Source organism: Gopherus flavomarginatus, chromosome 6 (genome assembly GCF_025201925.1).
Source record: "Gopherus flavomarginatus isolate rGopFla2 chromosome 6, rGopFla2.mat.asm, whole genome shotgun sequence".
NCBI classification, from domain to species: Eukaryota; Metazoa; Chordata; order Testudines; family Testudinidae; genus Gopherus; species Gopherus flavomarginatus.
In genome coordinates, this window is record NC_066622.1 from 114682200 (window position 1) to 114705538 (window position 23339).

Genomic DNA, 23339 nt, shown 5'->3' on the forward strand with positions numbered 1-23339 from the left:
GAGGTTTTGCTAAAAATCTGTTCCTCTACACTTTAAATGATTACAGGTACTGTACTCAATGATAGTGTCTTCATGACATTCACATTTACTATTTCAGAAAAAGGACAAATTTATGGCAAAACAAATGTAAATATCTACAGATAAGCAGCAAGTGATGTAATATTTGAAAAAGTTTAAAGTTTACACAAGGCATTGTGTTCGCTTGTTGGTATCCACATATTATAAAAGATAAAATACACCCAAACTGTACATATTATAAGGCTATATTTTTATCTCAGGGTTCTGGTGACATGTACAAACCACTTGAGCTTTGCTTTCTTGGTTTATATTGCCACCAGAAACCCTTGATAAAAATACAGCCTTATATTGTACAGTTGGGTATAGTTTATTTTCTCCATATATCACGTACTGCATTTTATTTACACACATACACACAGACACATGTACATGCATAACAACTTTATTAAAAAGGTAAGATATCAATAATACTACATTAACAAAGTAATACATTGTAATATAATACAGTAATTTCTTTGTTAGCAATGAGCTTTCTAAAGAGACACCTACAAGAATATGAAAAAACCCATAAAATCAGTATTTCCATGTTATGATTTATGACTCCCAGACTGAAAATTTCAGCCCTTGGTAGTTTGTAATTTTTTACTTTCATGGAATCCTTTTTAAGTAATCAGAAATTTTAGCTTCAATATCCTTTCACTGCCTACATTTTCTATGGATAACCTATATGGAAAAAAAAGCTTTCCTCTAACTACTCAGAGTATTGTATAATGCACATGAAAGCTAAATAAAATAATGATCGCAATAGTACTGATCAAAAAATATAACAATTTAAATTTTTTGAGAAAACTATGGTAATGTAACCATAGTTTGAAAAAAGCTCTTTATTTGGCATAAAATAATTTACCAGTATCTACTTTTCTGTCTACTTACTGCAATGTTAATAAAGACAATTTTTATTCATATCCTTTAAGCATCTCAAGCAATTTGAAAAGAAAAGCTGTGAATAGGCAATTCAATAGCCATTTCCTTTTGAATGATTCTCAATGTGTTTAATTAACAACTGTTTACATAAAACATCATTTCAACAGTTCAAACATCAAAGAGAAACAGGAGAATCTTGGGCACCAATCCTGGCAGAGGTACAGGCTTTTCAATCTGGACAAATACAAAGCTAGGCAGGAACAGGGAGGTGTATGCTGAAGCTTTTGCATTTCATTTTGCTCTTAGAAACACGCAAAGGCTTCAGACTGCCGGCTGTCCCCTCTGTGAGCCAGATGCTTCCTTAGAGGGGCAGTTGCACCTAACATTTGCCATGCCCCTCCCACTCCCTTATCCTTGCTTTAATGGACATTAAAAATAGAACAAAACAGGACTGGAGATGGGAACAAAATACATGCACAACAGGCACAGTTCGCTGTACTCATTCTGCTGTAAAATGTAAAAACAAGAAAGGGCATACAAGCTGCGTCCCCTAGGATACATCCAGCTTTTTTAATATAGTAGTGCCACCACACATTTCACTTCGGATGTTGTATTATATTTATATGTCACTCAAATATTTACCATTTTCCTGAATTCTACTGTGTGTTCTGAAAGCTTGTTATAAGCCAAGTATCTTTGGTTATGTGTTTTGGCTATATAACAGCTGTGGCTGAACTGCATCAATATGCTAACTTTTCTTTCTGAAGCTTCTCATGTGACAAAAGCCACTCTTTCAGATGAGTTCCTCCTCCGTAGTTGCCAGTCTGTCCACTGCTGCAAATCACTCTGTGGCATGGTATTATAATAGGAACCTGCAAAATACATTCACATGCAAAAATAAGGTTTCTGAATCATTTGTCTGTCTTTTGTTGAGATTATTATGAATTGAAGTTCTTGTAGTTCTCTGGTCAGAAATGTAAATCCCACCTTAGTGGGCCCTGGCTGGGTGCCAATAAGGCCAGGGCACCGTGCAGGAGCAAGTGCTGGCACAGAGTTAGGCTCCACAAACATCTCCGATTTGTCTGTGGTGGATGCTATCTGCTCATCCTGTCCCTAGCTCTTATCTTATCAGACTATGGGAGCAGCAGATCTCAGAATACAGCCTCTAGCCCAGCAGAATAGCCTACAACAGCAGTCACTTTTACCATTCACCAGTAAGTGCGCAAAGAAACCGGACATGGGTAGGCCCACCAAGGACAGAGGGGTTAGGACGGCTACTAATATGCCATTAAATTATTGGTGACCTGAATTCAAATATTAAGTTATGGGCTGGTACAGTGGCCATTTGCTGTATTGGAACATGGGAATGTCAGTTGCCAAGTCCAGGACTGATTTCTGGCTCACTGGAAGGATGCAGGCTGGGAATGCAGTGGACACAATACACTCAGACCTTGTAGGAAAGGAGTGTTTATCACTCGGTACTGACCCCTCTGGGCAGTGAAGTAGTGACACTGGTGGGCTCGGAGGAGGAAACTAACCCAGTTCTGGGCAGGAAAAATAAACATACAGTTGAGTATAGAGATAAGAGATTAAAAAGAGGGGGACATGGAGAGATTGTTAGAGTTCTTAAAGAGGAGGCAAAGGTCTCCTCTCAAAGAACAAGTAAAAGCAATGTAAAACATATTGCATGTTCTCTGAGAAAAATGCATTTGCTCTGCCCTCCCTCCACTTCAACAGCACAGACTCAAACACACAACTGGACAGCTCAGTGATAGATAATGGGTTATGAAGTCTCATTCACAGGCCAGTGGCCAAAATAAAGCTTAGACTGTTAGCAGCCAAAAGTCCTCGCAATCAGACAGCATTTCAGTGGAATACATGAAATGAGTTGGTGGTTTCAAGCAAGTTCCCAGTGAACAGGTCACAAATATCACTCTTGACAGTGTCAAGAGGAAAAGGGATGACTGAGCCATAGAAGCTGAACTACCATCCTCACTCAAGAGATGGTCCTCCTTTGCCAGAGTGAAACATACTGTGAAGAGGAGAGGGCTTCCCTTTCACAAGAATCACGGTCTTAAAAACATGTAAGAATTCAGACAAATGTAATCAAAGGAATCCAGTTCCTCTTTAAGAAATTAATTGTGAGTGATGTGATGTTCTTCTGCTGAAACAAACAGGCAAAGCACAAATTTACACTACGTTAAGAGTGCAAAAAATTGTCATGTTGCTGAGATTTCTGTAGATACCAGTCACATATGCCTTCAGTTGTTAGCGGTCACTGTCTTGTCCAGTGCCGAATAAAACTGCACTTCTTATATGAGAATCCTGACTGCGGATATAAGAGGGGTTAACAGGTGTTCTGTATCCCAGAGTCAGCACAAAAAACAAATCTGTTTCTCATGGTAACAACTTTTCAAATTAAACAACAGAGTAAATGGGCCCAGAAACCCCATATAACTTGTTAGCAGATTTGTTAACGACTCTCATTGGGCAACCCTAAATTACATACCCTGTTATTGCCAAAATCTGCATTTTGGAAGATGGTAAAGCATGTTTTTCAGCTGACTCTGTCCCTTTCTTAGGATTGCATACTCCTTGGCAGTGAAGAGGAGACTATGTGAGGATGGAGAAGCATGTCCATTTTAAACTCTAAACAAGTATATCCTGTGGTTTTTTTTTTGAGTAGAGATACACAAATCATGCATAAATGATACACATACATGAAGGTATCTTTGAAGTGGTTTATGAGTTGGTGAGGAGGAGGAAAGAGAGAGCAAAGGGGGCAGATTTTGCCCTCAGCTAGATCCCATGCAACCCTATTGAAGTCTTCAGAGTTATTGATCATGTCAGGGAAGAAAATGTGCATGCATGTGAGACCCCTCCAAGATTCTGAGTTGCCAATGAGGAGCACTCGGCATAGTGGAGGAGAGGGGGAGACAAAGGCAATTTTAAAATGATCCTTATGGTCCCCAATCCAGGGGCCATCTATATGCTGGTCTGGTCCCTAGCATAAACTAGAGAAGCCCGAAGACTAAAGCAATCTGTGTTTGCTACCTAATAACCCCACCCCTCTCTGGGGATTGCTGGTCCACGCCCTTTGTGTCAGTGGTTGGGAAATGGTGGACACAGCATCTTTTATGGTACCTCTACGTCACCTTAGAATTCCCCCTGCAGAAGAAGTCTTTTCCAGTGTCTACAACTTTAGGACACCTTTGCACAATGAAAGCACTGCAAACTGTTCTAAACCAGGGCAGGATCAGGACTATAGTGTCGAAAACAAAGGGCTCACATAGATCCTGGTCCTGCAAAGCAATGCATCTGTGTAGACACGGAAGGAAAGGAAGATCATGTTTCAGGTCCTGTATACGGTATATAATTTATCAGTGTTTCTCAAAAGCTCAAAGGAAAGGTTTGCATACAGAAGCTCATGAGCATTGAATAGTACGATAGCATAGCCAAAAATAGGTACTGAATTATGAATATTTGGTTATGCTGAAAATAACTTTCCAAGAGGAAAAAATAATATTCATAGAGTAAGGATAATACTGATGGTTTTGTATAGGATCTAAGTGCTACAGCAATGGGTGCATTACAAATAGCTAAAATACATAAAGAGAACAGAGTTTCAGTTTTAGAAAATGAAACATTTGCCAGGTATCCCTTTGCTACCACTTTAACAAGTAGGGTAAGGCAGTGTCAGCAAGTGGATAGAGCATTAGATTGGGACTCAGGAAACCTGAATTCTAGTCCCAATTCTGCCACTGGCCTGCTCAGTGACTTTGGAGATGTCACCTCTTTATGCCTCAGTTTCCCATATTTAAAATGATACTTTTTTGGGTAAAGAAATTTGAGAACTTCTCATGAGAAGTACTATGTAAGATTATTATGATAATAATTATTTAACAGTAAGTCAATCTGAGACTAATTTTCAATATTTAAAACCTATACCAGCATACATTTAATTTGCACCCGAAACAATTTGAGAAACTGTTTTATATCTTTTGCTTTATATCATTCATAGCAGAATGTCAAGGGTTTTCAAAAATGTACATGAAAAATTACATAACATACTGATAATGTAGAGAAGTACATAAATGCAATGTTTTTTTGTTACTGGTGTTTATAGATCATCCTTGAAATGCATATCATAAAAAATTCAGCACATCATCTTTAATCTTACAACATTTGTTCTAGTAACAGGATAGTATTTCAAATGCAGTGATGCAACTGTGAAAGGAAATGAGGTACTAAAAAGTGCATCCTTCAAGATGCTGAACATTTTAGATTCAAGATTATTTGGTACAGCTTTCTTAATCTGTATGAATAGATGCAAAACATTACACTGATTCATTTTCTATTCCACTTTGCAGTTTTTCCTTTATAAGGCTCAAACTATGCTTATTTAAGTACTCTAGAGGTAAGAATATGAACTTGGATCTCAAAGCTGCACGGTGCTAATTGCCCTCAACATTCAGCACTTTGCAGGATCAAGCCCTTGAACAGAAATGGAAGGCAAATAGGTTAAAAAAAGCTGATGATGGAAAGGAGATAGAGTAATGGATATTATATAGGTTGTTAAATTATTTTTAAAAACTTAGATGTAGAATATATGTAATACATGGAGGTATAAAAATTTGACTGATCTTACTCACAACTGGCAATGCCACAAGTGAATTATGCAGGACATTTCTAATGAGCATCAATAAAATTTTAATACACCACTACACCATCACATGTTCTGTTTACGTCACACTTTAATGAAGTTATTTTTAAAATTATTGATATTCTTCTTGATATATCTTTCCATCCATAAAATCTATATTAGTTACTACCTACAGGTCTTGGAGTGACAGTATAAACAGCAATAACAACAACATGTAAAAAATGCAAAGATAGTTAAATTAGTTTTTCCATAAATCAAGGTGTTCTGATGCTGTCATATACCTTGCAAACCTAAAGGCCAGACACACTCCTCCTGATCCAGCTCTTTTGTGCTACTCAGGTGGTATGAAATAGTGATACTGTCTGTAGCTGGCCAGCTGAGAATTCCCTCAGAGAATGGGGGAAAGGCACACTGCTCTGCTGGTGTAAAGTCCACTCCTATGCCAACTTCCTCCTGAAGCAGAGTGTGTATTCAGGTGGAAAAGGACATGCCACCAATTCTCAGCCGGAGTATGATCCTTTGGGGACTACAGCCAGCTGGCACAAGTTAAAGCAGTCCATAGGCTGCTGTAATTCACCCTGGGGCTGGCACAGATCATTCTATAGAGCAGAAACCGGATCCCCGATGGCCCACCACTAACATGCTCTTGTACCATGCAAATCTCACCCAGATGCTTTATATATAAGAGGAAATCCAGGCATCTCACATCTCCAGTGGGATGCACCTTCTGTTCCTATCTCTGAGGGGAGCAAGGAATTAGAACCTTGGCACTAGTCCAAATCAGATTATAGCAAGTTTAACTTGATTCCTGCTTTTAATCTGATCCCTCTCTTTTGGGGCGGGTGCTTGAGTTAGGAGAATAGGGTGGGAAAGTGTTTTGATGCCAGGTTCTTTTTATTTAAAAGATTACCGCTGCTGGGAACCAGAAGTAGTACTGGCCCAAATTAACAGGCAAAGTGCAAGTGATGACATCAAAGGTGCAAAATAAATAATATTTTGTCCATGGTTGCAGAAATTAGGTAATTTATGCCATTTTTGTCATAATGTATGATGTGTATATGATTAGTTTGTTATGTACTGTGTGTGTATGCATCACTCTATGCAGCACTGGAAATAATTAAAGAAAATGCATTACAATCACCCCGTAATTTAAAAATATCAATTCAGTTTGGTTTAATTGTGGTGACAATTTTCAGACTACTAAAATAATTAAACCTGCTAAAATTTATAAGAGCCCTAAGGACATTTGGAAAGGAATACTATCCCAATCCTCTGCTTTAAAACCTCAGCTACATGTAATGTAATTTTTATCAATAACCAAGCAGTTCATAACATTACAGCTCCATTGAAATCTTCATGCTGTGAAATCTAATTCATCCAATACATGAATACATCACTTACACGGACCTTATCTCAAATGCTATAAAACTTCCAAACCCATAGATTTGTCTCCAACAAAAATAACATGAAGGGGCCTTTCAATCAATAATGGAATCCCTCTGATTCAGGTTCCAGCTGAATATTTTCTCCAACTTTGCTTTTGTTCTTCCGGGTAGAGGCCCACAAGGGAAAGAGCTTGTTTTCACTCGCAGCCTCATCAATACCTAAATCCTGGTGAACAAGTGACACTGAGAAGCTGTAATCAATAGCTCCCTGTGCGTTTTTTCTTCTGGTCAAATGGTTCAGCATTACTGACAGGCCTGACACTTAGAACATGATGCTAAATCTTTATCAACAGCCATCTAGGTGACTGGCAGAACAAGACTCGGGTGGTCATTAACGCTCATGGCAATCTGTGAATAAACTAAGTCCTCAATAATTCGTTTGTTTAGAAAAAGGTGGGGAAAAAACTCTCTGCACAATGTATTGATTGCCTCTGAACTGCATTTAGCAAATTCTGTCTGAGGATGAAACAGAACGGTGTTCAACTGTGGTGCTCTGCTTGTTAAGAGTTTTCAATTTGACGCAATAGAAAACTGACCATCCTATTATACTGGTTGATGGACTGAATACTTATAGAAAGCTGCCAAACTGTCAAAAATAGATCAGTGAGGCCATAATGGAAACAGCTGAAATATCAAGTTATAACATACAACAAAAATCACACTTAGCTAAAAATAATCTTTCAGTGTTCTCATGTCCCATTGCTTTTTCTCCCCTATTCCCTGATAGAAACAAATACTATAATATGAACCAGCATGTGTTCAAGTTTATTGCCAGCCACCTAAGGAATTAATGCACAACTAGTTTTATGCATTTGCAACATTTCAAATCCATACTTCACGATCTTCTCTTAAATGCACAATTACTTTATTCAATCTTGAATGTTTCAAAAATGTTGGTTGAATAATATTCTTGACTTACGTTAGATCGATATTAGTGTCAAGTTATACACTTAGTTAGGTTTTAGCCTGAAAAATAACATAAGCAGAAAGAATATAAAGAGACTTTATACAGTTATTGCTGCTGTTAACAGACCACTAAAGACATCTTATTTAAGTCATAGAATAGTCATTTACGATGGCCTTGGACTAATCAGCCCAACATTCCGTATCTCCCATGAGTCTCTGTGATTTTTTTTTGATCCTCCTATAGTATTCTAATGAGATTTTTAATTGAACTTTATGGGTTCCCTTTGAGGACCACAGACCACACAATCAATCTAAGCTGCAGTAAACTATTTGAAGAAGTTTTTCTTGCAAAAGGTGAGCCATCCCTGCCATGTCCTTGGCATAATTTGAAGCAAAGATGTTGCATCTCTCAGCTGCTGCCAGCACCTTTTCCACCTTCTCATAAAGTTGAAGGTCATTGTATGAATTATGTGAAGCAACCTAACTACAAAGGAAACTTGTACAATGTATACTACAGAAATTAAGCACCAACCAGACATGATTTGTAGAAGAGAGAAGTATTTTGCTGGGTGGTGGAAAATATAAGGCATACATTTTTTATTATTACTTTTGATTTCAGTCATGATAGGTTTCCATATAGTTTTGTTTTTTTAAACACTTGTTTCTAGTGATAATACAACTGACAACCCTCAGGAAATCGTGTTTTATAATTTTAGTGACTTTGATCATATTTGGACAGGCGCATTTATGGAGATTAATAGTGCAAGAATAGATTCATCAGACAGGTTGCAAAACAATACATGTTTCTGAATACTGTTACAAGTACCAGTCAACTGTCAATAACCAAATAATATGTGCCAACAAGTGCTGATGTCATATATTGTGGTAAGCATTTTGCATAGCTGGTACATTAAAGGATTATAGTCTGTATTCACCAAACTTTAAACCATTATGTTATGTACAAAAATCTGTTGACTCACAATGGCTTTTGAAATTACACACTTTTTTTTCAGGCATATCTTTAAACTCAGGATACATTGGTGGACAAACAATAACAATTAGCTCTTCCGAATGCTGTAAAAGCAACTGATTTATGCATTTTCGACACATTATACAAGGGTGATGATTACTCAAAAGGGGCATTTCCATCATAATAAAGACATGTATATTATTCATGTAGCAGTTTAATGCAGTAGTGCTTATAAGGACTCAACCTGCAATTTCACCAAAATATTTACTACTATGTCAAAATGGATGAACTGCATTTATTTAGATTTAAAAACTCATTGAAACTCCCTCATTGAAAAAATGCAAATTTTAAACAGTTAGCTAACATATAGTCAAATATATTATGTCTGTTGTGTTTGTGAAGTTTACAAATGCAATACAAAAAGTTTATTAAGAATTTTGTAAGTGTATATAAGACTTGCATATGAAACAATCTACAAACACAGTTTGATACCATGTTTTGTCAATACGCTGTGCTGTACTTGACAATACAACTTATTTTAATATGATAGATTGCTTTCCAATACAATATGGTGTACATTAAGACAAGGCAATACAATGCAAACCTACAGGAAACAGTTCTCAAAGAATAACAAAGTAGTTTTGTGCAAAAGGATATGTAACTGCTATTGCCTAAAAATGTACCCAGCTTTGCCCTCAGGCTGCAGTGGAGCAGCAGCATCCAAAGTAGACGTAACGGCAGGTTGTGGTGTGAAAATTACTGCTTTTTCTCCTGTGAGCAAGGATGAAAATAGTTCTGAAAACATAAAGCAAAGAAAGCTATGGCGATTTTTAAAAATGGGATCCATCCTATGCTGTAACTACAGTATTTTCTGTTCTTGATATACCACCACATTTTAACATAACAATTACAGATTACTGCACTGCATTGGGGAAACTGCATTAGCAGTTACGTATCCTTTTGCCATATCAACCAACATTTCACAATGGAAACTTGCTAATATAAAATTATTATACTGTAATGATGCTCCTGTCTTTTTCAACACAAAGTCTTTCATTATTGCATATCTCCTATATCTCTAGTTAGAAGTCCCATATACATTCTGCACAAGAACATGTATAATTTTATTGTATTCCAAAAGGATTTTCTTTTTGACATGTCTCTGTTATTTTCTATTTAAATCTGCATGCTATTCTTAGAACTACAAGTCCCAGTATGTGGGTCAGTTTTGCTAGATTTCCTTTATAAATCAGGATAAATATGCACAGCGTATGTGGCACTGTGAAAAGCAAAACTTTATGATTTGTGTATGTAAAGTCACCTCCACTTCTGAATACAAATTTTTGTATTCACTTTCCTACCACATGTTGTAGTCTCTTACGTACCTTATTAAAGAAAAACCTGAGGAAACTGAATATAAAAACAACATGGAAGGTCAAAGATTACAGCAGATATGATGCCAGAGAAATAAAGACAGAGTAAAGTATGGAAAGATACACATTCTGAGGGCATTTGATAGTGAGGAGAAACATACTCAAGAATGGCTGAAAAAGACAATGCTATTAATAGAATGTTAATAAATAAAATGTCTTTGTAAGCAGGTAGCCGGGGCATCTGTTCCTGGCCTTCCCCTTTCTGTACTTGTGTAACAATGAATGGTGAAACCAATGTTGTCCTATTAGCCCAAAGAGTGTGGATTCCACAGATGATACTAAGGGCTCACTATGGCCTGCAGTCCTGGCACCAGCTGGTGCATCAAAGTTTCAACAAATGTCACACAGATACACACCCAGAATCTATTGGTATAATCTCAGGGAAGGGGCAAATATCCCAAAGCCCAAATACAGTGGAGTTGAGAAGGCAAACTCCCTCTTCCTTTTTCATCCACATGCTGATTTCTAATGACCTAACCCATGTGCCAGGACTTACATAACCTCATTTAATATATCACCCTATAGGTCACACTAATAGATCCCAGCCAAACCTGAGCAAATTTGGTATGCTGAAAGTATCTGAGGCAACTGTTAGAGGGCTCACCAATGGCTTTACAAAACCAGAGGTCCAGACCCTCAACTCATGCACATTTGATAACTCCACTGAGTTTAATGGAGCTATGTCATTTACACCAGTTGAAGTTCTGGCTCAGCCTCTGAAGTGGGGAGAGAACCTGGCCAGCCCAGACAACCCAGAACCTGAGCTGCTGGGAATCTGAGTCCTACTTGTGCCTTTATGAATGAAGAATCTATTTGCTCCTCTCACGTTGCCAGAACTATTTTCAGGCCCAGAGGGATGAACTAGTTTATAACTCAGTTAAAAGCCATTCACATCCTTTGAGAAAGTGTCACTGTTAAGTGACAAAGGATTCCCCATTCCTAAGAGTACAAAAAAAGTTTAAGAATAACAAAATGTCTATAGGTTGACAAATTAAATTAAAACAAGTGCAATGCTTCTTTTCAAACCTACTAACACCATAAATGGTGGGGAATAAATCATATTAAACTGGTTTATGCATTAATCCTGATTAAAAACACTTACTGACCTTATTACTCATGGTAGAGTAGTTTTCATAGCAGATAAATTTAATCTAATGACATTTAGCCCACAAAGCTTTCCATCTAAACCCACCATCTTCCATCAACTTTATTTGAAAGTTGACATGAACTTACAGGATTGCTTCTCATTGCTCCTCCCACTGCTCTTGCTGCTTTGCTGTTGCCTGCCAAGTCTGCTAATTGCTTGTAAGAAACTGCCTCTCCAAATTTCACATCTCTCAACAGGGTCCATAACACTTGTCTGGTGAATGAATCTGAAAAAAGCAGCAGCAATACACTATTCATAAGGATGCTTTAAATAGCCAAGATAAAAATCATTAAGAACTCTTACACAAACTATGGCATGAACAGCAACTTTTCTATTTTAAATTAAAACAGTACAGATAGTCAGTCCTGTTATTGTGTTCTATATTACTGTATTTAAATACATGGTTATTAGAGTGCTTCAAATAATTGATCACTATAAAAAAGGGATTTAAGGCTTTGATTTTTCTATATTTTTAATTTGCTTCAAGTACAATTATCCTGTTAACTCATATAATATGGTTTTCCATTAAATTGGCAGAATATAAATGAGCACAGAGTCAAATTAAAGAGGGAAGAAATAACTGACTCTACCTATTTTACAAAGCTCTTGTATTGCTAGTTAATTTCAAACTTCAGCTGGGACACACTGGAAAAGAAGCCCTAGAGCCAGTGGACTTGGTATTATCCTGGCTGACTGCATTTTATAGAAGAGACCCCCAAGCTACTGTTCAGAATTCTAAACATTATAAAATGTAAGGACTGTCTGTGACCTTCAATATACAGTACATCCTTAATGCTAAAGAGATGACAAATAAAATAACTTCCATTATTTTAGTTTTAATTTACAATCATCAAATTGCTTTTAGTTTTCATCCTGTTGCAATATTGCATAAATGAATGCATTAGAACATAAATAAATGGATTAGAACATTTTCCCCCTCTGTTTGCATAGTTCTAACTTTTCACCCAAGAATTATTTTACAGTAAGAAAACCAATAGCTAGTTTCAGATTTAGTCTGTTTTAACAGCTATTGTTCTTCCAAGACACTTGAAGAAGCTGTGATGAAAACTACAAAACATCCTCTACTGTGGGTAACAAACTGTAATAAAAAATAAGAGGCAAACAATGATGAAAACACCAGTCTCATCCTTCGGCAATGAAACAAACTGATTAAAAACATTTTCTTCTTATTCTGGTACTGAGTGCCACTGACTGTGTTATATGCAAACCTAGTAAAATGTGATTTTGTTCTTAAAGGAAACCCATACACCATTATTTGTGTGTTAAATAATAAAAATCACTTCTTAACTGAAGGGAATGATAATCACTTCATTGAAAAAATCTGTTTAGTCTTTATTATAACATTAAGCAAATTAAACATCAGCATAATCCAGGTGATACTAGAAAAGGGTCATCAAAGAAATTAACTTTGTTGTTCATTAATTTACATGGATTAGTAGAGGGCAAAGAGATAGCAAATCTGCTCTAGTTTTTATGATATAATTTCAAACTGTACACCATTTGTGGCAGTAGGGTGACTTTGGGGTTAATCAGACTGATTTGTCCTTTTAATTGCTTTCTATTCAAAGAAAATTCATTAGATAATGTTCTCTTCAAAATTCATGAATCAATTTAACTGAAGAAACCACATTAACAGCTTTGGGTTCATTAGCACATGCAGTTGTGTTACTAGCTGATTGCTAGGAGGGTTTCCTTAGGCAAACACATTTTGTTTACTGTGATTTCTTTAGAAAGGTTTATTTCAAATCAAATTGTTACTTATTTTTTTAACCTCTTTTTAAGCCAGCAAGATTAGTGTTAACCTTGAGCACTCAGGGATTTCAGGGAATTATTGCCTGATGTCATTTTTTAAAATCAATGAAATAAAGTAAATCCACATTGCCAGGGACTCACTCCAAATTCCCCCTGTCCCCACTCCCACCCTTTCTGGCAGAGAAATAGGAGGCGGGTTAGGCCAGCAGGGTAGGTGGACCTGGAACTTTACAAAACCTGTAGGAATAAAATGAGAAGTCTGTGCAAACTTAACTGGAGCATGGAATAGTTACAGGAAACAATGGAATGGTTCCAAAATCATCATTTGAGAGCAAAGCAATAATGGTTCTTTGTAGCGTGATGGCCAAATTAATGAGTACCTTTTAAGATTCTAAAAATATTGTATGATAAAACAATTATCTCTGTCCTTACATACAGATACATATTTTCTCATTCACTGTACATTTTTCAAATGAAACAGTATATACTGTATCTTTACTGTCACAAAACGTTAGATGTTACGGCTCAAAATAATGAAATATTTAGCAATCATGCACATCAGTTTATAAATGTATCTGAAAACTCAATTTTGTCCTGTAGGGAGCAAATGCATTAATTAGTTTAAGCAGCTCGAAGAGACAGTGCCAAATACTGTTATTAAACTGTCTACAAGTGTTAGTGCCTGTATGCATAACCTGCTCAAAATTAGATGGCTGAACCTTCACCAATTTTCAATACAGGTGCCAACATTTTATGCTGTTAAATACCATTATAAAGTGTAGTAAAATTTGCACATAAAAATTAACACACATTCTCTCTCTCTCTCTCTCTCTCTCTATACACACACATGAAAATGCTTTATATTTTCTTGAGATTAGGATGACTGCATAATTTCTGAGCTGTGGATCGAAGCAGAGCCATGATTGAGGTATACTACATCATCCAAAACAACTAGCAAATGTTTTCTGTTCTCCACTCCTGCCACTATTATGGTGTACATATAGTATATGTTTTTTAAGAAATATATTCCATTCACTACAGTAGACTCTCTTCTGCCCTCTTTCCAGACAATGTTGTTGCTAACAATAGAGCACCTGATTTTGTTCAAACGTATATTCTGTTAATTGGTAAGCAGCTTCTCAAATGTTATCCCTAAATGCACACTACATTGTGCAAGGGGTGATATGCTGAGATGAAGGTTCCAGAACTGTAGCTATCAGGTATCTTATAACCATACAGGTAAAGAATTGTAGACCCAAGAGACACCGCTGGCTTTTTGACTGGTGATGGCTTTCTTGTCCAATTGAACCTGCTAGAAACAAGCTTTTCTAATAGCTGCATTGATCATATCTGAAGACTATAAATAAGGGATTCATTCAAAACTTGAAATCTTTCAATAAAACTTACTCCTCCCACAATAACAGGCACAGATAGCAATATACAGTCCCTGCTGGTTTTTCCTTGCACTGATTTTAAGAGAACAGTATAATGAAGTCCAGGCTGCAGGGCTAAAGGTATTTCAATGAAAGATGCATTTTAGAAGTTCATGTCGGATAAAGGGCTTAAGGTGTGCTAGGCCACAGACCTGGGTAATCTATGCTTTCCCCTATACAACAACTGGCCATTCTGAAGCATGTCAGGAGATGTCTCATTGCAGATCTTGGGTAATAGGAGGAAGTTGGTTGCAGTGTTTTGTTTGAGATGGCCAATACAGGTTAGCCCTGGGAATTCTTATTTGGATACCTAACTGCAGTGGTTGTGGCCATTCAGTGATCACAATAGGATGGTGAACAGAGTTAACAATAACTATGAATCTGGACCCTTTGGCCACTGTCATGCTAGGCAAACGGAGACAAGGCAGGAATAAAAAATGTACAAAATTATGCACCTGTGCATAAACAGAAGCTGAAAGCTTTGATTTTGGTTCCAGTCATTCCCTACCCCCATGAGCAGCTCCATACCTTTCATGGAACTGGTCTGAACCCCCTACTTCCTTCAGCCCTATACGGTGAAGATCTCTGGCTTGGACTTACACGTAATTTACTGCAACACATTATTCAGAAAATATAGCCCAATATTATTTATTGAAAAGACATGAGAGCTATAACTACCCCACACTAAAAAACACCCTGACAACAACAAAACCAACCCTCCCCGCCACAATACTTTTTAAACACACAAAACAGTAACTTTTCCAAGTATTTTTTATTTCTTTGTGCTTTTCAGAATAAAAAACAACAGGACTTAGATTCCATTACCTGCTAATCACTTCCCAAATTTTATAAGAAATCTAAGTTACATTTGAGCAAATACCAAAAAGCAACCAACCAACCAAACAAAAATCCTAAAACCTTCACACTCATAACTTAACATCAGTCCAAGCAATTATGTTGAAAAGTCCAAGCAATTATGTTGAAAAGAAGTCCAAACAATGCACTGCCAGGCTGAAAGCTTGTATGCCAGGGGTTTTCAAACTTTTCTACTGGTGACTCCTTTCACATAGCAAGCCTCTGTGTGCGACCCCACTTATAAATTAAAAACATTTTTTTACATATATAATATCATTGTAAATGCTGGAGGCAAAGCGGGATTTGGGGTGGAGGCTGACAGCTCGTGACCCCCTCATGTATTAACCTTGCGACCCCTCCTGAGGGGTCCTGACCCCCAGTTTGAGAACCCCTCTGTTAGACCCCCAAGTTGGGCCCCAGGGCCAGACAACAGGTACTCCGGCCTCCACCCCCCAACGGAATTTTCCCCCAGCCCCCAGAACTGCCACTGATCACATAGCTGCTCAGAAAGCAGAACTTGTAACAGGAAACAGCACCTTGCGGTCGGCCGACCTGAGGAGGGGAAGTTCCCCCACGACAGTCGCTTCCTGGGTAGAGATGCTGGGGCCCGATTGCCTCCCTTGTATGGGCATGAGCCACTCGCGACCCCGCAATTGGCTTATCACAGATTGTGACGAAAAATTCACTATATATTCCTGACCCCCTCCCGGGGACGGGCAGAGAGAAATCGAATTCCCGTCGAACCGTATCCAGGCCTGATCAACCTGAAGCTCTCTCTCCTGGCTCACGTGTTCCCTGGAGCCTGACTGCCTGCCGGCCGTAATGAAACTTTTGTGGTTTGTATGTGTAAGTAGAATTAGCTGTTAAGGATATCTGTATATCTGTGCTGCTAGATAAGAGGCAAAGACTGGTTCCAGCCGCCCCAAGGCTCCTGCTAGGGGAAACCCGTTGACCAGGAAACCTTGAACGCAAGGGGGACCAGTTGAGCCTCGCAATTTGTGTTTAATAAGATTAGTTGCTGCATTTATGATTACTAATAGCACCAATATCACTTTTACTAACCCCTGGGACGACCTGAATAATTACTGGGACTTAGAAAAATACCAGGGCCAGCTTCTATTTGTAATTGTAGTGTTTGTGTTATTTGTTCTAGTATTATATTGTAAGCCCAAGTTGTAACTAATCGTGTGGTCCCTTATCCTTATCTGTGACTCATTTAATAAATCCTCAATCTTTAACACTACGACTGATTGCTTGCGTTATCCCCGTCACTACCCTTGGGCACTTGTCACCCCCCCCCAGGGCATCCAGTGATCGAACCTCCGCCCTGTTCCAACGCTCATTACCCGGTAGATAACGGGCACCTGGTGGCCATATCGGTGGAGCGAGGGGCGAGAGCAATCTGTAATCAACACCCTCTAGTATGCCAAGATTGAGTATGAAGTGAAGTTATAAATACCTGAAAAAAGGGTTTTTTAACTAACATTGTTAATGCCCAAATGGTACAGGTGCTATGCCACTTTCTAGTCATACGGTGCCTGAAAGAATACATTTCCCCATATGAACAAGTTACTTTAATGCAGGGTAAACACAAACTGAAAACATATGTTCATTTTATGGTTAGGTGTGCCACACAATAATTTAATTAAAGGCTGGAAGCATTATAAAATGCAACTACGAACTACTACCAAAGCTTCTAGGCCAGTGGTTCTCAAATTGTGGGCTGGGACCACAAAGGGGATCACAACCAATTTTAATGGGGTCACCAGGGCTCGTTTAGACTTGCTGGGGCCCCACTGCCTGGGATCAAAGCTGAAGCCTGAGGGTTTCAGCCCTGGGTGGTAGGGCTTAGATTACAGGCCTCCTGCATGGGGCTCAAGCCTTTGGGCTTTGGCCCCCCCAGCTCGGAGTGGTGTAGCTCAAGTTTTGCCCCCCCGCCCCTCCACCCAGGGCGGCGGGGCTCCGGTGGGCTCAGGCTTTGGTCCCTCCTCCTGGGGTCGTGTAGTAATTTTTCTTGTCAGAAGGGGGTTGCGGTGCAATGAAGTTTGAGAACCTCTGATCTAGGCTTAATAACTACCACAGAGATCCAGATGCTGCAGGCAACCTGATATAAGAAGAGCAGAGAGAATGGTGGACACACTGTTAAGAATTCCAGTAATTTCCTCTCTCCCTCTATGTGTCTTAAAATTCTGGGTAAGTTCAAAATGTCAGAGGCCTAACTCCTCCTCCTTATCCCATGGGCCAAGAGCGAGGCTGGATGGGACAGGACAGGCAGACTATTCACCAAAAACTCATTGTTGGGAACCAGATAACTTATTCAAGTCTATTTTTAATGCGTTTCCAAATGTAAACATAGACAAATTCCTACATCTACCACATCAGTTGCGGAGACTGAGCAGTCTGTGTCTGCTTGCATGATATATACATATATTATAGTAGATACAGGACGTGGAATGTGACCTTGCCTTACTCAAAATATTAGAATTATTTTTACAAGTTAGCTATGACCTTTATGACCTCATAAGTGGCAGAACCAAAGAAAAGACTAAAGTAGTTCATAAAGATCAAACATAAAATGTAAAAATAAATTAGTAATTTTCATTTTGGAGATGTCCTATTAAATTTATACAGTCCATAATTAATTTTATAGTGAGATATGTATTTTAAAAAATATTTTAAAAGTGAACATTGACTCTAAAACACTCAAACCATAGTAAGGTTCCATTTTTATCATCCCTCAATTACTTCCCTATTAGTTTCACTTGTAAAATGAGTAAGTTTATTTTTTTCCTACTGCCATTACTGCAAAATCAACTTTGGACCTCAGAGTGAGGCTGACTTTTTCTGGCTAATATATCAATAGCAGGAATGGAGATTCTTCAGTTAAAATATACCAATTCTGTTTCTGACGTAGGGGTCTAAAGGTATATCTACACTACAACTGGGGTTGTGATTTGAGCTTGTGGAGACATGCCTGCACTAGTTTTAATCTAGCTAGCTTGCTAAAAATAGCAGTGAGAACATGGTGGACTGCATGAGCAAATATGTACCCAGGGGTGCTTCAGCACTGAGATGTTCAGATACCAGTATGATGGGTCCAATATTAAAACCTAGATAGATAAATTAGATAGATTATATATAGCCAATATTTAAAAACAGGTATGGCCTGTGTGATTTATACACAACTCTGTGTAGCAGAGGTGCACTGTCCGTAGGAGAGCAAGGTGTCGCAACCCTAAACCTGTGCTCAAACATGGCATCTGTATGGCCGATCGTTGATCAGTACAGGGTCAGCACAAGGTCAGTATAGGGCCGTGTGCTACTAGTGGGCCGTGTGTCACTTGTGTGCCGCGTGCTACTGCAGGGTCGTGTGCTACAAATGTGCTGTGTGCCTATTCTCGAACCTTCTGTTTGGTCAATTGTGGGTCAAGTTAGTGCCAAGTGCAAAAGAGTAGGGTGTCGTGTGCAAAAAAGTAGTGTGCTGGGTGCAGATCCTGTTTACGTAGAAGGCACCAGATCGGAACCTGGGAGGCGAAGGAGCTAGGGACCAATCAGACGCTGACACGAGTAAGAGTCTTCAAATAAAACTGTGTCTCGTGCCAAAAACTGTTAGAAGTGCCCGCGTGTTAGCTGAAGGGCCTGATCACCCCTTCAGCCAGGGTCTTCTCCGTTTTTGCCGGCTCGTGTCGTGTCGTTTCATTTTGCTTTTTGGATTATTTCCCACCAATTTGCCATGTACTCGGTGTCTGTACTGCTGGTCAGCTGCATCTGGAGTGTGGTAAGAACATTTTGATTTTTGTATATAATCCATTTTGCCCAGTTACCCTCCTCTGTTTTTTCTTCCCTGCTTGGTATAAAAGTTGTGTATAAAGTTTTGTATATAATTGTTAATAGTATTCTTGATTGATAAATTGCCTTGTTCAATTTGAATTGTAATTTACTCTTGCTGCTAGTTCAGTCTGGTCATTTTCCTTGTTGTTGTTCTTATTGCTTGGTACCAAGTTGTGTATGTTTTTATTCTGATAGTATCTGTAGTTGTTGATCCCTTTTTGATCCAAGTTGCAGTTTATCCTTGCTGCTTGTTCGGTTAATAAACAGCTGTTTGGTTTTGAACTTTACTCGGTTGTATCTAGTCATTCCTCACCAGAGTAAACACTTAGTTGAACCTGATTCGTCTTGGTCATGACGTCACGAACAGGACCTGGTGAGGAGAACTGTTCTTTGTTGTCTGTGCATCTTAATTGTCCGTGGTGAACCAAGGTCACCGACAAAACTCCCGATGATGAGTTTAATCATTTTCAGCATCATGTTTTACTCGATCGGGGACACTGAGGCAGTTAGCTGGAATTCTGTTATTGGAGTTGGAGACTTATAGCGCTGGTCTATGCATCGGTGCCGCGGGTTGTCTTTTGACGTGCCATATGGGCCTTTGATTAACTCCCACAGAGGCAAGTTATCAACCACTCTGTACTAAGTCCGGGGAAGCTGGTGCTGGGACTGATCCAGCGCTATTGTGGAAGGATGCCCAAAAGGTTTTGAAAGCGGCCAGGGGCACCTGCTCACCTATTATTAATCCCCCGAGGCTTCCAAGCGGGGGCCCTACACATGAGTTAGTAATCCAACTCATTCAAGAACTAGAGAACGGGAAAGTGTCTAAGAAGTTTCGCCCCGACTGGTATAAGCCAGAGGCCATTGCCAGCGCCTAAAATCCTGGGCCTGGCTTTGGATAAACTAACTATTGTTATGGGTGCCCTAACCTCCACCGCCTGAGAAATAATTGAGACCCCTAAAATTCCCGATGTGTTCCAACCACTGTCTAAAACCCCTGAATCCTCCCCTCCGCCATACCCATCAGCTCCCAGTTTATACCCAGCTCTACCACCCCCGCCTCTCGAGGTGAGCCCAGAAAAATCAGACCCAAGTCCCGTCGAGGCCATGCCAGTGCAGTTAACACGCACTAAAGCAGACCCAACTGGAGCGCAAAATGTCACCTATGAATGGTGCACCCGCAGCAAAGCGGAGATGAAGGAGTTTATTGGTGACGCCAGCCGGGAACCAAGCGAACCAGTGCTCACTTGGTTAGGGTGATTCATTTTAGAATTCAGCCAGGAACTGGTCAATCAGGAGGAGGCTACCCTACTTTCCCGAAGTGCCTCCTTGTCTAGAGGGACTGCTTGCACGGTGCTTCTTGCCGCCCTGGTCTGGCCCATTTCTGTTCCGGCAGCCGCGTACTTACAGGTGCAGAACAGCCCCCAAATGTTTCAACTCTCCCCAGAAAGCATTTCTACCCCCCACCATTTAATTCATACCATCACGGGGGCATCCCTCGTTTGGTGGGATCCTGTACAGACACCGCTGGGTCTGACACAGGCGCAACAACATTTGCGTCCGTTTCAAGCCTATTGTTATGTCACTGACCCTGCTGGTATCCTGGTACATGAGCAAGCGGTAGACGTAGCGCTGGACAGTAGTCCTCTTGGGGACACAAGTACATTATTATGGATGCGAGGCTTTCAAGGCCGACCAGTCACCTCACTGTTTCACGCCATAGATCGTTTAAAGTGGCCTGTTCCCCGACCCACAGTAGCCGCAGGTGCGGTAGCCCCTGGGACTAAGCCTAAGTACCCCAAAAGGTCCTATATGGAATGGAAGATCTTCGAGTTCCTGATCAACAAAGGGGGGCTCAGTAAAGATGCTGCCCGTAAATTAAGCTCCACGCAGCAGAAAGAGCTGGCCATAACTTTAGGGCGGGAGGATTGTTCAGAGGGCTCGCATCAGGAAAACGGTGTGAAGCTGCGCGTAATGGCGGCCAATGCCCGGTCCAATGACTCCAGGCCGTATTTTCCCCTAGTTACCCTTGACAATCAGGAGGTCCAGTTTTTATTAGACACAGGTGCCCAAGTATCTATTATTCTCCCATCCATAGCCCATAAACGTACCGGTCGTGTTGTCTATGTCCAAGGGCTCAACAGCATTGAGTCTCGGCCTGAAGTTAAGGTGAAAGCTATCCTTCGTAACACTCCCGTTCAGTTTACTGCCCTTTCAGGAGATCAAGCCATCCTTGGAGTGGGTGAGTTAAAGACTTTTAAATTAGCCCCAGTTATTGTTAATGCCCTACCTGTTGCCCTAATTGTTTATCCCCATGAACCCAGGGCAAATAACCCAACCCCCTGGAAATACCAACCTATTCCCATCCCTCCCCAAGGGAAAGCTTCCATCAACCAACTTTTAGCCCAACTCGAAAGTGCCCCACATATTTGTCGTGTTACTCACAGTCGATACCTATCTAGCGCATGAGGCATTCCAAAACCTCATAGGCCTAATGAATTTCGTATGGTTATCGACTATCGGTCAGCCAATCAACACATCGAGGCTATTGCATTTGCAAGCCAGTGGGATATACCCACAATCGAGCGTACTTTACTTAACCGGCAAACCAGGTGGGCATGTACTCTTGATCTTAAGGATATATTCTACCAGATACCTCTTTACGACCCACAAGGGCTCCTCAATTTCGCATATGAGGGCTCCCAGTACCAGTGGCAGGTCTGTCCTCAAGGGTACCGAAATTCACCCGCCTGCGCTACCGAGGCTCTAAGCCGAACCCTTCAGGTCATTTCACCCCAGCCTGGGTTCGAGATCATTCACTGTGTAGATGATATACTCATCTGCGGTCCCGATTCTGCCCCTGTTCAAACTCTCACCGAACAAGTCCTTCAGGTCCTAAATAATGACAGGTGGGAGATTAACAGAACAAAGAGCTGCCTGCAGCCATCGGTCTCATTTCAATTCCTGGGTTTTAACATTGAGGAGGGAGTCCTCCAACATTCCTCGTATCACCTATTACAGCCACAGTTTAAGGTGGGGGTTCACCCCCCCCAGGAAACAAATCCAAAGGATGCTCGGCACATTTAATTACCATCGAGCTTTCCTTCCAGCTAACCTGCTTAATGCCCTATCTATTATTCAGCAATTTGCAAAAAACAAAAGCCTACTCTGGACCGAGGAAGCTGATCAGGCAGTAAGCGATTTAACAGCATGGCTCCATTCTAATCCAATCCTATACCAGTGGGATCCTAAAGACCCAATCCTTATCACCTTATCAGTTACAGCCCATAGCGTAAGTGCTGTTATCACTCAGGAAAACCATCCAGTGTACCACAGTGCCCACATCTTTAACGGTCTGGAGTATCGGTACGGATCGGTGGGGCACATGCTCCTTGGAGTTAAACTCGCCGCCCCTTGGGCCAAAATGGCTCATGGCAAGCTCCAGGGCCCTCATGTGCAGCTCATCCATTGGTTGTCATTTACTCCAGCCCCACAGTTCCACGGTTCATTGGGCCTTTGGGAAAAGTTAGTGTTTACAGCACAGGATGCCTTTGGTCGGTGGGTATTGTGTTCAAATTCTACAGCTGAGGAAGATCTCAGTCTAGCTGAGCTTAGTGCGTTTGACCCATGGATCGTATCTGACGGGGGGCACAGCCCCCTCCCCCTGCACTGGTATTCTTTGCCAGCGGTGTGAGATGTTTCAAGCTGAACTCCTCCCAAGTCATGTCTCAGCCCAATTAGCTGAGGTTCAGGGGATATTTTTAGCTGCCTCCCACCTTGCTTGTGCTCATCCTCACACTCGGGTTGTCCTTGGTATTGATTCTGCCTACAGGGTATCCATCCTCACTCGTGAGGGGCAGCCACGAGCTCACGAGGACTTGTGGGAGCAAGTTTTCACCCTCATGCATAAAACTAAATTACCCTGGTTTGTTACCCACTGTCCC

The 23339-nt window shown here is 40.2% G+C and overlaps 1 protein-coding gene across 3 annotated transcripts in view; it reads right to left on the reverse strand.

Moving 5' to 3' along the window:
• Positions 1-444: 444 nt before the first annotated feature.
• MGMT (O-6-methylguanine-DNA methyltransferase) overlaps positions 445-23339 on the reverse strand; it is a 323107-nt gene continuing 300212 nt past the window's right edge. For 2 of the 3 annotated variants that reach the window (XM_050959686.1, XM_050959689.1), the window contains 2 exons: positions 11593-11732; positions 445-1814 (listed from right to left, as the gene is read on the reverse strand). In XM_050959686.1, the coding sequence (XP_050815643.1) occupies positions 1683-1814; positions 11593-11732 (272 nt within the window). In that variant the 3' untranslated portion in view covers positions 445-1682. Of the gene's footprint in view, positions 1815-11592; positions 11733-23339 lie in introns of those variants that run through there. The other variant, XM_050959688.1, reaches the window with a different exon arrangement.